The 14,316-nt window shown below is 40.4% G+C and overlaps 3 protein-coding genes across 7 annotated transcripts in view; all 3 read left to right on the top strand.

The window, feature by feature from the left end:
- Positions 1-886: 886 nt before the first annotated feature.
- Positions 887-3,658, top strand: LOC137248381 (putative inositol monophosphatase 3). The gene is made up of 2 exons (XM_067779278.1): positions 887-1,584; positions 1,649-3,658. Exons 1-2 carry the CDS (start codon positions 1,053-1,055, stop codon positions 2,185-2,187), a joined length of 1,071 nt encoding a protein of 356 aa, XP_067635379.1. The 5' UTR covers positions 887-1,052; the 3' UTR covers positions 2,188-3,658.
- Positions 3,659-12,211: 8,553 nt separating this feature from the next.
- Positions 12,212-14,316, top strand: part of LOC137250742 (uncharacterized) — a 239,011-nt gene continuing 236,906 nt past the window's right edge. For all 4 annotated transcript variants that reach the window (XM_067784085.1, XM_067784086.1, XM_067784088.1 and 1 more), the window contains exon 1: positions 12,212-14,279. In XM_067784085.1, coding sequence (XP_067640186.1) covers positions 12,595-14,181 — 1,587 coding nt within the window. In that variant the 5' untranslated portion in view covers positions 12,212-12,594 and the 3' untranslated portion in view covers positions 14,182-14,279. The remainder of the gene's footprint in view (positions 14,280-14,316) is intronic.
- LOC137250743 (glycolipid transfer protein) overlaps positions 13,136-14,316 on the top strand; it is a 48,793-nt gene continuing 47,612 nt past the window's right edge. The window contains exon 1 of one of the 2 annotated variants that reach the window (XM_067784092.1): positions 13,136-13,276. In XM_067784092.1, the coding sequence (XP_067640193.1) occupies positions 13,266-13,276 (11 nt within the window). In that variant the 5' untranslated portion in view covers positions 13,136-13,265. Of the gene's footprint in view, positions 13,277-14,157; positions 14,280-14,316 lie in introns of those variants that run through there. The other variant, XM_067784096.1, reaches the window with a different exon arrangement.

Consider the following 14,316-nt stretch of genomic DNA (forward strand, 5'->3'; position numbering starts at 1 on the left):
TGGGCGCCAGTTAACCCGTTGTGGGTTTAAAACTTAAAAAAAATTATTTTTTTGCCGGCTTATGCCGGTGTTTTTCACTTTATTACTTTTACATGAGAAGAATACAACTGAAATACAACTGAACTTCAACTGCGCTTAAAACTATATTAGTATGGCTTTTTATTAATTCTTAACGACGGCCCAATTGCAGCGGCGTCGTATCGTTGTTGGTATTTTCATATGTTGCAGTGGTATCGTTTCACTGCCAATGTTCCCATCCGCTGGTGACGCGCGGTTGACGTTTGTTGGATGCTCGTATAGAAATATGAAGCTAAGGTATGCGCAGTACTGGCAGTGTGAACTATGTTCCCACGGAGCGGTAGTGAGGCATCAGCATTTATTTCATATGCATGCGCTTTTGTAACTGGAGTGAAGAATGCAGGTGGCTTATGTTGTTGATATCATATCACCAGTAATGTTCCCATGATGTGAATATGCTTAGTCAGCGTTTATCGCATTCTCGTGTGCTGCGATGTGACTTAGAGAATGCAGGCAACCCACTATGTGAATGTTTGTGAAGTTTGAATGTGTGTGGTGTTAACTTATATATATTTGTGATCGGGAGAACTCCCTCTTTCATTTGATACCAAGTTAAACCCCGAACTCGGTGGGTGCTAATCTAAATCGCTGCCTTTTTTTAAGGCTGTTTACTGCAAAAAAGAATTTAACAGACGAAACTCGATTTAAAGCATTTTTTTTTAGTGTCATTTTTATATGCATTTCTTGGTTTTCTGCCCTTTAAAATTTCCTGCTAGGAATTGTGTTATAAAAAATTCGATTGTGAATATTTAGTTTTCCAAATCATTTACCGAACACTGTTATCTGCTACCTTCAACGCATACATGTAGCTGTCATATGTCAACACTTCAAATTGTTTACATTTACATTATCGTTTCACATTTATCACTATTTGTTATTAGTCAGAAGTGTACACGCCATCAAAAAAGAAATACAATTTTTTTCCTTCCCAAAATAACAAGGAAGTTGATGAAACGCGGCTACGTTTGGATTCTATGAGCTTTATAAAACGGAGAGAAATGATGGCACGTACGATACATGTACATCGAGTACCTGCGGCCATTGCGATTGTAGTGCTCACCTTCACAATAGTATATTTTGTTAATTTTCATCAGGAGGAAAGGCCGGCCTTTTATGGCATGCTACGTAATCAAGATAAGGTAAATCTACGCAAACTTCTTATTGGTTCAATACAAGCGGCTCAACGTGGTGGCATGGAGGTTTTAGACGTAGCACAGACGAGGAATCTAAATGAGCGCAGTAAAGGTAAAACTGACGAAGGTGCTAATGATCCATTTACAGATGCAGATGGACGATCTCATTGTATTATGAAAGAAGGTTTACATCGCATCTTTCCACGTATTAAGATGTTTTCTGAGGAAGATAAAGTGAGTTGCGCAAGTGTGGCTACTTTTGACTTGGATCCAACAGTTTTGCATGAAACAGCGGACTTGCCAAATGAATTGGTAGATATAAATGATGTTACGATATGGTTGGACCCTCTAGACGCGACACAAGAGTTTACCGGTAAATTATATCATATGCACTTGAATTGAAATGATGTATGCTAAACGAACTTGAATGCTTACAGAAAAATTATATCAATATGTAACAACGATGGTATGTATAGCGGTAAAAGGTGTACCAGTTATTGGCGTTATTCATAGTCCATTTATAGGACAAACTGCATGGGCTTGGGTTGATCATTCAATGTCTGAATATTTAGCAGCCATAAAACCAATAAATCCAGACACCTCTAAACCGCTTATAGCAGTCTCACGTTCTCATGCAGGCACTGTGAAGGAGCTGACACGTAATGTTTTCGGAGAAGACTCCGCAATACTCACAGCTGCTGGTGCTGGTTATAAAGTTTTGCAGGTGATATCCAATAATGCTACTGTTTACCTGCATTCAACAAAAATAAAAAAATGGGATACTTGTGCTGGGCATGCTTTGCTCAATGCACTTGGCGGTGATATGAAAAATCTTCATAGGGAAAAGATTGACTATGGTCCAGAAGGCTCACCAGTAAATGATAAAGGTATAATCGCTTCAGTTGTAGCTATTGAAGAATACGAAAAGAAATTGCAAGAATTTTTAAAGGGCAATAAGGCATTTATTAATAGATAATGTGAATATATTAAAACATAACACCTTTAGCATAAAGACCTACGCATAAGTAAAAAGCTCAGCCTCTTAATTTTAAGTTACTTCATCCAAAAAGGAAGAAGAATAAAGAGATAGAATTGAGAAAATAATATTATATATATAAAATTCAAATTATGTATGTATGTATGTAGGTATAGATCGGGTTGCGTCTTAAACGGATCGACCGATCACAACCAAATTTGCTCAACCCACTAGAAACCTTCCGGATGGTCATAGGCTAAACATAATTTCGATATATAAAAGGAGAGTTGCACCTGCCATACAAATGGAATTTTTGATACTGCATAACGCTGAAGGTATTCATGTTAGAACATTGAAATTCAGTAAGGAGTTATAAGAGGTTAATCCCTACCACCACCAAGAAAATGTGGGGTGAGGGAGAAGGGGGCGTGGCACCTCCCATACAAATGGAATATATCATACTGCATATCTGGATGTAGTAATGGTAGGATAGTGAAAATTGGTAAGGAGCTATACGACGTTAAATCCTAACACCTACAGTAAAATGTGGAATTGGGGAAAAGGGGGGCGTGGCACCTTCCCTACAAATGGGATTTTTCAGAACTATGGCTGCCTTACAAACTTAGGTTATTACAACAGATAAAGTTTGACTATAGAAATGAGTTTGGCTGTTATTCCTTTGGACGTTTAGTAATCTGACGCCGTTAAAATTTGTTGTCAACTCAGTCTATCTACATATCCCATCTATCTATCTATATATGTATAAATATATAAAAAACACGTGTCACAGGTTTGAGGCCAATGGACTCCTAAACTACTGAACCGATTTTGAATTTGTTTTGCATCCCGTGTGTAGTTTGATCTAACTTGAAATATAGGATAGGGTATATCTCAGTTTATATTCGCAATATAATTTTATTGCAATTTTTTTAATTTGTTTATACGTAATATTAAAATGTTACGTATACGCAGTGGCACTCATATTTTCGGGTGGTGCGGATATACTTCCGTGTAATTGCTTGGTGTTTAATTAAACAACCTGCTTATCAATAAAAAATATTATAGGGAATGATATCAAGCATAGCACATCACCAGGCCCGCCGAGACGCTTCCCAAGGCAGTCGGTTCTATGTACCGGAGCGACTCGGGATTTTTCGCGACCAAGGACTGTCATTTCAGTGTGACCCCATTTAATTTGTTGCGTCCCTCCCACAAATTGTCATCCTCCCAGCAGCTCCTTGCAGCAGGACTGCTCCATACTCTCTTACTCCGGAAGGCATCGAATCCAATCCGGGTCCGTCTCCTGACCCCGGTCCTGAGAAATGGTTTTGCTGCATCTGCCGGAAAAGAATCTTGACGGTCATACTCTGTTCAGTGTGTCTCGTGCAAGGGATGGTTGCATCGGACAGGTTGTTCTGGGCTTGATCCCAAAACCCGACGTCCACGTAACTTTTATAAATCTTTTGTGGCTCCTTACTGTTCACGCCCAAGGGCGTCCCGTAGGCCACGCCTAAGCTGGCAACAATCGCATTATCTTAGGCGATTTTAATGCCCATCACGATCTATGGCATTCAAACTTGCGGGCGGACAGTAGGGGTGAGATGTTGGCGGATCAAATAGAAGAAACGACGTTCTGCACAATATACGGAGACGCCCCCACACGTATGGTAGGAAGCTGTCACAGCTCGCCAGATATCTCAATCGTGAGCGCAGAACTCGTAAACTGCGTCAACTGGCAGCCGATGGTAACATTGGCATCCGACCACCAGTCCATAATTATTTCGCTCGAGCGTACCGCCGACTTCATCGTCACCGAAAAACGCACTTTCCTAAATTTCAAAAAAGGAAAGTGGGAAGAATATAAATCTATTACAGACAACCGCTTTGCTGCCCTCCCTATCCCGACTGATGCCCGCCAAGGGGAGCGTGCCTTCAGTAAGGTCATTGAATCCGCCTCGGCACGTTTCATTCCCGCCGGGAGAATTCCCGAAATCGGGCCCCACTTCCCGGCGGAGGCCGCAAACTTAGTGACAGAACGTGACCTTATAAGACAGCTTGATCCAGGCGACCCCCAAATAAGGGATATAAACCAACTCATCAGATTGCTTGTGGACGAACACAAGCGGGCGGAATGGGAGGAGCACATAAGAGGTTGTAACCTCTCTACCGGTGTGGGTGAACTTTGGTCCACCGTAAAGTCCCTATCGAATCCGACTAAGCACAAAACTTTGTCTCGTCAAAGTTGCCATCGCCTTTGGCGACAAAGTGCTGTCGGATGCGAAAAAATGCGCGAGTGCTTTCTGCCGACAATATATAATGCATCCTACGGTCGACAAAGATAGACGGAGAGCCAATAGACACGCATATAAACACAAATTCAGCGCGTCACCAATCACTATCACCGCTAAAGAGGTTGAGGACGCCATTCGTCGCGCTAAACCATCCAAAGCAGTGGGCCCAGATGGCATAGCCATGCCGATGCTTAAAAGCCTAGGGAAAGAGGGTTTCAAATATTTGGCGCATGTCTTAAACCTGTCTCTTTCCACCTTTGTCATACCCGAGAAATGGAAAATTGCCAAGGTGGTCCCGCTACTAAAGCCTGGGAAACCAGCTAACATAGGTGAGTCGTATCGTCCGATATCTCTCCTATCGCCAGTGGCAAAGACGCTTGAAGCCATTTTGCTCCCTTATTTCCAAGCAAATTTGCAGCTAGCCCCTCATCAGCATGGCTTCAGGAAACTCCATAGCACTACCACCGCGCTAAATGCCATTAGCACCCAGATAAATTGCGGTTTAAATCAATACCCCCACCATAGAACAGTACTCGTAGCGCTAGACCTATCAAAAGCTTTTGATACGGTCAACCATGGCTCGTTACTGCAAGACCTAAATGGGGGCCAAACAGTTCCTGTTGAATACCCAGAAACCTGGGCATCCCAACAGATATCTGATTGATGAACCAGCACCGCCTAGGGGCTTAAGGAGTCATCTCCGTAAGCATTTTGACGAAATACGGCACCTGAGAACCCAGCCGTATGAAGTGAAAAAACACAAGCAGGTCCTTGGTGAACTCCATAAACAGGCGTCGGACCTTTATGCCGGGAATTGCCCGGTGAATCCAGTACTTAAAGAAAAGTATCCAAAACTCGCGGAAGAGGAACGCATACTCCCCAGGGAAACGCGTGTCACTCTTGCTCAACTTCGTTCTGGATACTGTAACAGGTTAAACACTTACCTATCCAGAATCAACCCCGACATACAAAATGTATGCCCCGCTTGCAATGTGTCCCCACATGACACCAACCATCTCTTTAATTGTAATGTGGAACCAACGCCTCTAACACCCCTTTCCTTATGGTCCACCCCTGTTGAAACGGCAAGTTTCCTTGGACTCCCGTTAGAGGATATTGATGACAATTTGTGATCGGTCGCGGCTATTAGGTGGGGCGAGCATTGCTACAACAACAACAACAACAGGCCCGTCGAGAGGGGGGGTTTCTGAGGGGGCCCGCGATTTAGAGGTACTATGAAATTTTTTTTAATACAGGAGGGTCTTTAGTTGTTCCATGTTCAATTTTTAAGCCGAATTTCAAAAGCAACGAAAATCTGCATTTCGTTTTAATATTATAGTGAAGTGTGAAAAATAAAAATCTATATATATAAAAAGAAAGGCTAAAATGTGTGTTAGTTGGTCGCCGGTGTTTGAAGAGATGCGTCGGACGATTTTGTTCAAACTTTCACACAAGTTGTGTAAACCTCACGCGGTGGTTACTACAGGTACAGGGTCTCGAGATATAGGCCAAAACGTGGGCCAGTGAATGCCTAGACAGTGTTTATACAATATGGATATCAAATGAAAGCTGTTGATGAGTGCTTTGGCACACTCTGGCAACTCTGTTCGTGTGAAGTATTGTTTAAAAGTGAGCGCGTAAATAATTCAAAATTTAATCATTTCTGTCGAGAATTTAAGATAAACTTTCAAAAGTATCAAAATCTCTAGCAACTCCCAAAGTGTGGAGCACGGAGTGCAGCTGAAACTCATAATTTGTAGTGAATTTAATGAGAATCACAATTGTCATAATACAATAACAACAGTGGTACAACAAAGAAAGTTTGATAATATACATAGCTACCAACAACTGAAAATCTCCCGCCAATTCCTGCGCAGAAAGCTTTCAGTAATTCAACAATCGCATTCGCGCCATCTATCGGTTGATAGCCTAAAATAAATTATACCATCTACGCCTGTGCTGCCACCTGGTTCCAACTCATCTATTTTTTGGAGTATTTTTTTGGAACACTATGTCACAAAATTCTGGAAAGCGTCGTGGCGAGACCTTGGGCAATGAAGCTGAAACAATTAAAAAGGCTCCTCGTCTAAGCGATACATCTCCTAACCTCATCTGTACAATCGACCAACGACTCATAAAGTACAATGACTCGTTGTCCAATAAAATAATGGAAGCTGAAAAGCGTATGATGGAGTTTACATGCAGAAAACTGGAAGATAAATTTGAAGGCCTGAAGAAGGAGTTAAACGAGTTAAGTGGTAGAATTAATCGCATGGAGGGTATGTTTGAAAGGATTGGGCACCTCGAAAATGAAATAGCCACACTAAAACAGAGAGTATGTAAGCAGGAAAACTTTATATCCAAGCAAGAACTCCAAATTGCTGCATGCGACGTCCGAATTCATGGGATTCCCTTCGAGGAAGGGGAAAACTTACAAAAGATTTTCCACCACCTCTGCTTCACGCTAAACTTACAGCCACCCCCCCTAAAAAGTGTTTTTCGGCCGAAACGCAAACTACCCTACGGTACGGTTGATCCCGCCGTTATCATTAAATTTTACACACCTGCGGACCGAAATACGCTGTTGAAAACGATTGCGAGCTTCAGGCGCCACAACAACACCAAAGGGCTGCGACTCGTGCATGTGGGAATAAATTCCAATGAGCCTATCTTTGTTAATGCATCGCTGACCAAAAACAACTATGAGATCTTCAAGGCTGCGATCCATCTAAAGAAGAGGAAAAAGGTTTCATCGGTGTTCACAATGCGGGGTGTGGTGCATATAAAGCGAAAATTCGGCGACCGACCCGAAGCAGTCCCCAGCCTGAGTTTTCTCGAGAGTCTCGACCTGGAAAACAATACTTCCTTTCGTGAAGACGTCACGCCGGTTGCGAACAACGCCCTGGACGGCCACCAAAGGCTTAACTAACAGCCCCCTGCTAATAAATATTTCTCTTTGCTCTCTTCTAATCTATTCCTTCTCTGTCTTTTTCTCCACCTACAACATCACAAAATCATTAATTATGTTGTTAGCCAAATTCAGTGTAAATCATTCACTTAATTATTTTTATAATGTTGGTCTGCGATAATGAGTCCCCGAGTTCCAAAGACTGTCTATCTACTTTGTTGCGCATAGTCAGTAAAAAAGCCAACGGGCTGAAAGTTATTCATATCAATGCGCAAAGCCTTTATAAAAAGCTTGACGAGTTGAGGTTTCTGTCAGAAGGCTCCGATATTGATGTCATATGTGTTTCAGAAACATGGTTTTCTTCGTTTCATAGAAATGATATGGTGAAGATAAATGGCTACCAACTTTTCAGAGTTGATAGAAGTGGTCATGGTGGTGGTGTTGCGATATATGTAAAAAGTAGTGTGTCCTGTAAATTGTGTTGTTGTTCTAGTCCAGGTAATCCTGTGGAATATGTGTTTGTTCATATGTTTTCTGATAATAATAGTAGGCTTCTTATCGGCTGTGCATATAGACCGAATCGACTAATAGATTTTTCCGCGTTTATTGAATTTCTTCAATCGTTACTATTAGATTATGACAATATTATCATCGCTGGAGATTTTAATAGTAACCTACTGGTGGATGCCACTTTAAAACAAAACATGGAATCTCTGGGACTTTTTCCCACAAACTGTGCTATACCAACGCATTTCACAAATACTAACTCTTCTCTATTAGATTTATTTTTTGTCAATGATCTTCATAAAATGATTCACTACACGCAACTATCCGCCTCCTGCTTCTCAAAACACGACCTGATATTCCTAAACTACAACTTCCAAACATCATGTAGGCCAAGTTCGTTCGCGTATCGCGATTACAGAAGTATAGATTATTATTCCCTTGCTGAGTCCGTTGAGTCGGTTGAATGGAGCTTGATTCGTACGTTAACATCGGTTGATGACCAGACAAAGTTTCTGCAGGATAATATAAATAAGTTATTCGATGATCACGTTCCACTAAAAATAAAAACACTTAAATACAAGAATAGCCCTTGGTTCAATGCTACATTAAAACACCTTATCCACCTTCGTAACCAAGCCTACTCACGGTGGAAAAGGTACAAAACAGTCGAAGCGCATACCTGCTTTAAAACAGCTCGGCTTATTGCAAACAAAGCCATAAGGCTGGCCAAGGCAAATTATTTTAAGTTTAAGTTTAGTTCTGCTTTGAATACAAAGGAAAAGTGGAACAAAATCAAACAAATAGGAATTGGTAAGCCCAAAAGTGACCTGTCTCATCCCCCTGATGTCGACATCAACGAAATAAATAATACTTTTGTAAGACTACCAAACTCAGCCGACAATGTGTGTATTGATAACTACTCCGTGCGTGTTAATGTTGACACTAGCCCTTTCGAGTTTGTTTGTGTCGATAATTGTGATATTATCCAAGCCATACTTTCTGTGAAGTCTAACGCAATGGGGCTTGATGGTATATGTTCAAAGTTTTTAAAAGTCATTCTTCCCAAAATCCTTCCCCACATTACTTACTTGGTCAACTCAATTTTGACGACCGGTGTCTTCCCAATATACTGGAAAGCTGCAAAAGTTATTCCAATCCGTAAACAAAATAATGAGTATCGACCAATAGCCATACTCCCTTTCCTCTCTAAGGTCGTTGAACGTATTCTACATGGGCAAATCGTATCATATGTACATGAATACAAGCTCCTGTCAGATAGTCAGTCCGGTTTCAGGTTAAAGCGGAGCTGTACAACGGCACTATTATCTGTGACAGAAGAAATTCGTGAGCGAGTGGATGAAAGTTACATTGCCTTCTTAACACTTCTTGACCACTCCAAAGCTTTCGATTCTGTAGACCACACTCTGCTCTGTAGGAAGCTGGAAAACCTATTTAACTTCTCTGGTCATGCAGTTGCCCTTATAAGATCATATCTTGGCGATAGGACTCAAGCAGTATGTATAGATGGTGAAAAGTCTGACTTCCTTCATGTCTTAAGAGGCGTCCCTCAAGGCTCTATCCTGTCCTCTGTTATTTGTTCTGTACATCAATGACTTACCCGATGTCCTTAAGTATTGTAATGTTCATATCTACGCTGATGATGTGCAGTTATTTACGTGTTGTCCTCGTGATCAAACTAGCTTGTGCATAAGTAACTTAAACCACGATTTGAATCAAATATTTTCATGGGCTGCTATGAATGGCTTATGTATAAACCCGAATAAGTCAAAATGTATTGTTATTCATAGAAGGTCTTTTCCCACTAATGATTTAGAGAATGTAGTGTTCGACAATTCCGTTATAGAATACGTAGATACGGCGAAAAACTTAGGTGTAATTTTTAACAAAACATTGACATGGAAAGACCATATTTTTAGAACGGTTGGGAAAGTGTATGGAATGCTTCGTACACTATGGTTAACACAGTATTTCACGCCTTTGCACATACGACTACTTCTGGCTAAAGCGTACTTAATACCTACGCTACTCCATGGTTGTGTGATTTACTCAAACTGTGACTATCTGTGCAAGAACAAACTAAATGTTGTTTACGACAACATTGCTAGATATGTTTATGGGTTGAAAAGATTTGACCACGTATCTCAACATGCTGAAAGGTTGCTAAACATTTCTTTCGAAAATCTTTTAAAAGTCAAAACACTGTCCTTCCTCCATAAATTGATACACACGAAGGAACCTGACTGTCTATATCGTAAGCTTATTTTTCTGCAATCATCAAGATCGGTGCTTCTTCTTAAGCACATCAGATACCGCTCGCTAACCTCTGAGCGCCAATTCTTTGTTACTGCAATACGTCTTTGGAACTCGCTACCTACTAGTCTTCGACTCTTAAGTAATGCTCTGCACTTCAGAAAAGAGCTAACATCATTTTTTAACGACTCTTAAATAGGATCTCAAATTGTTGTTGTTAAAATGTTCATTTCTAAGTCCTTTTCCTTTCTCTGTGTCTTCTTTCTTTGTTTGTTAAATACTATTCAATCTATAACCAGCCAAAGGTTATCATCACTACTGCTGTCTTTTAATATTTATTAACTACTTTTCTTTAGTTTTAAGATTTACATTTACATACATAAATATTTCACTATTGTCCGCTATATTTAATTTAATTTGATTAATCTAATTTATTATTATAAATGTTCAATTTTTATAGCTCATGCTATTCATGACTAGCACTGTTAAATAATTTGTCAAAATTGTTGTGCTAGGAACAAATTTTCAAATAAATACATACATACATACATACAGAGTAATATATTATCCAGAGACGGACTGGGGCTAGGATTAGGACTAGGACTTGGACTGAAACTCGGAGTGGGACTGGGACTGGGACTGGAATAAAATACATACCACCCTCTGGGACAGGCAATAAGGGATGCAGAAGAATGAGAAGGAATTGAGAGAAGAGAAGAGAGAAGGAGATTGAGAAAGAGATAGAATGAGACGAAGATGGAGATAGATGAAGCGAAAAAGACGGAGGGAGGAGTGAATAAAAGGATTAGGAAAAAGTGTAGAGGGGGGGAGGGCAGAGTCAGACGGAAAAAGCTTATTAAAATGTATGCAGATAGGCCAAATTTAGGGCAGGAAAACGTCTGCCGGGTCTTCTAGTATGTATATAAAATTCAAATTATGTATGCATGTATGTAGGTATTGATCGGGTTGCGTCGTAACGGATCGACCGATCACAACCAAATTTGCACAACCCACTAGAAACCTTCCAGGGATGGTCATAGGCTAAAAATAATTTTTTTTGTCAACTTCAGTCTATCTACATCTTCTATATCTATATAAAATTAAAAATTTCGAAAACAATAAAGTTTTCATAACAAGGATTCCATTATTACCGACTTTACCAATTTCCTATTAGCTCACGGACAGTTGTTGTTGTTGTTGTAGCGATAAGGTTGCTCCCCGAAGGCTTTGGGGAGTGTTATCGATGTGATGGCCCTTTGCCGGATACAATTCCGGTACGCTCCGGTAACACAGCACCATTAAGGTGCTAGCCCGACCATCTTGGGAACGATTTATATGACCACGTTAAACCTTCAGGCCATCCCTCCCTCCCCACCCCAACTTCCATGAGGAGCTTGGGGTCGCCAGAACCTCGTCTGTTAGTGAAACAGGATTCGCCACGGATAGGTGAGGTTGACAATGGGGTTTGGAGAAGCTATATATTGCGCTGGCAACCTGAAAAGTTGCACTACTCAACCCCTTGAATCTGGTATTTTAGTCGCCTCTTACGACAGGCATATCTACCGCGGGTATATTCTGACCCCCTAACCCGCTGGGGACTCACGGACAGTCATTAGCTGTAGTAGGAGTCAATCTTCCCAACTCATTTTTCACCCATGGCCAATTATACATAGCCTCCAGAGTTGGCTCATCGGAAAATCTTTTTATTTATACCAAATAATATTACAAAAAATATTGTATATCCTATTCTTTTCAGCAATACCTAAATTCGCAAATACACAACCTAAAATAAGTTTAAAATTTGTGTTATTTATATATATTATATTTTTATAGAAACGTGGGGTGAAGCCCACGGGCATAAGCTAGTTTTTAATAAAGTTCATTTTACCTTATTGTGCTTGCTATCTGGCTCACAAATTGAACCAGACTTCTACCTGGATTTATCTGGCTCAAATCGTTGTTGTTGCATTTACATGCAAAATTATTTATCTGGCTCAGGATTTTGCCACCGGATGATAGCTATCGTCATTGTATTGAGTTAAAGCTGGAGACATTGGTGCTTTATCGGTAACCGTATCGGTAACCTTATGACAGCTGATTCGACCAACCTTATGAGAATCAATGCAATCGATTATTGGTGCCGCTAAGGTCGTAACCGTATCGTAGCCAACCAATTGGGTTTTGGTTACCGTCGTAACGATAAACAGCTGATTACGTTAGGGAAACGGATACAGAGATACGACATACGGCACCAATGACTCCAGCTTAAACTCCGAACACTGCCTAGTGGGAATTTGCACCTCAAATAAACCGCAACCAGAACAGCTGATATTTTTTCTAAATCTTGATCCAATTGCACTTTCTTGCATAGATTTTTTTTAGCAACGGCTACCTCAGCAGCAAACAATTAAGAACGTGAAATTGCATGAAATGATAAGTGGCGGATGTGCACACAAGATAGAAGTGGATAATTTGGAAAACGGTGAAATTATAAGACACAAACTACTTCTAATAAAAGGTCAAATCCGTCATCAAACAATATCAACATCAGTATCGGCAACACATGCCACATCAAAGTGTACTGGACAGCAAACAATTGCATTACTTGTGAAATCGCAATCGGTAGAGTACAAACGAAAACATAGCACTGGCCGGCTAGTGCAACAACAATCGCAAATATCAAGAAATGGTCAGTTCAAACTACTAACTGATCTAAGCCAGCATGTGGCAGAGTCAGAGAACCAACAATTGCCGTTAAAATTAGAGTTGAAATTTTGCAACATTGTGCAGCATTTGCAAATATTTTATGAATCTGTCACGTTGAACCAAAACAGTTATCAATTACAACCATTATATATCGTGTGCGGCGATCGAAAGCCCTCTAAAGAAGAGTTACATGAAAATTGCGAAAAAATCAATTTGAATTTACATTTAGTACAAAGCATATATGCTGAACAACTACGATCGGCTGGCTTTGGTCGACGTACGTTTGCGTTGCACAAAGGTTGTCAAGTATTTGAGACGAGGCAAAGGTGCGAGCAAGTGTGGCAACAAAACGAGGATAATTTGTGGCAAAACTTTGCACAAGAGCTACTCAATTCATGCGCTTGGGGTGAGAAACCAAATTTGAAATTTGTAGCATTTATTGGTTGTACAAAATATGATGGCGAAAAAGTGGCTGCGTCGGAAGATTTTTCCTACGCAAACATACGCCGTCATTTAAAAGGCCACGCAGCTTTGGGTGGTGGTGGCTTGGCGCTCTTTGGCACTGGTTATTTTTATGCATGGCCGAAAAACGTTAGTGAAATCTCTTCTTGCTTTAGCAACATTAAGCCGGTAGATCTAACACTCTTTCCAGATGATAGTAACTATCGGCGTACACACGGTGGCGTTTATGCCACTACTCTTGGTTCTGTAGTGCATGAAATTGGTCATACATTTGATCTTGGCCACACTAAAGATGGTGTAATGGGCAATGGTTTCGATTATATTAATCAGGTTTTCACTACAGATAACCTAACCGAATGTTTACCCGATAGAATAATACAGCAACAGGCTCCAAACGCAAATGTAGCACAACCAGCTAATCGTCCGCGTTTTACACAACTCAAGCGCACGTCCAATAATTTTTTGCAAAAATATCACGAGCAAAAATCAAGCGAACCATTTTATTTTACTCGTAATTGTTTGATTATTCTGGCGCATCACAAATGGTTCACATATCTCAATTGCAACAACGGTGGAGCGGAGAAAGCTGAAGATAAACTGATTATATATGATGCGATAAGTAATTGTGTGATATCCAAAGCCGTTGAAAGTCACCCGCTGTGTTTGATTGAAGTGCGCTCTGTGGACAATAGTTTAGTTAAATGCTGGTACGAAATGCAGTCGGACAAAGATAAGAACGCAATTTATAAATTTCAATTGCCAAGAGAAGCGATTGAAGCGATTCAAAAGAATCATTACTTGTTCGTATTGACGCAAACGGGTTTGATTACGCGATTGTGTGAAGGCTAAGGCGCATACATTTGCATATTGAAAAGTTAACATATTCGATGTATGGTTTTGTATAAAATTTGTAACGTAAATATTGCTAAAGGGCAACGTGAAAAAAGGTGAGTCAAAAATAACTAAATTTACATTTATATATTT

This window comes from Eurosta solidaginis, chromosome 4 (genome assembly GCF_040869045.1).
Source record: "Eurosta solidaginis isolate ZX-2024a chromosome 4, ASM4086904v1, whole genome shotgun sequence".
Classification (NCBI taxonomy): domain Eukaryota; kingdom Metazoa; phylum Arthropoda; class Insecta; order Diptera; family Tephritidae; genus Eurosta; species Eurosta solidaginis.

Bases quoted from the DNA above. Each gene is read 5' to 3' on its own strand.
- LOC137248381 (XM_067779278.1), top strand. From the start codon at position 1,053: ATGAGCTTTATAAAACGGAGAGAAATGATGGCACGTACGATACATGTA. The intron at 1,585-1,648 runs GTAAATTATATC...GAATGCTTACAG, and splicing joins CGCGACACAAGAGTTTACCG to AAAAATTATATCAATATGTA.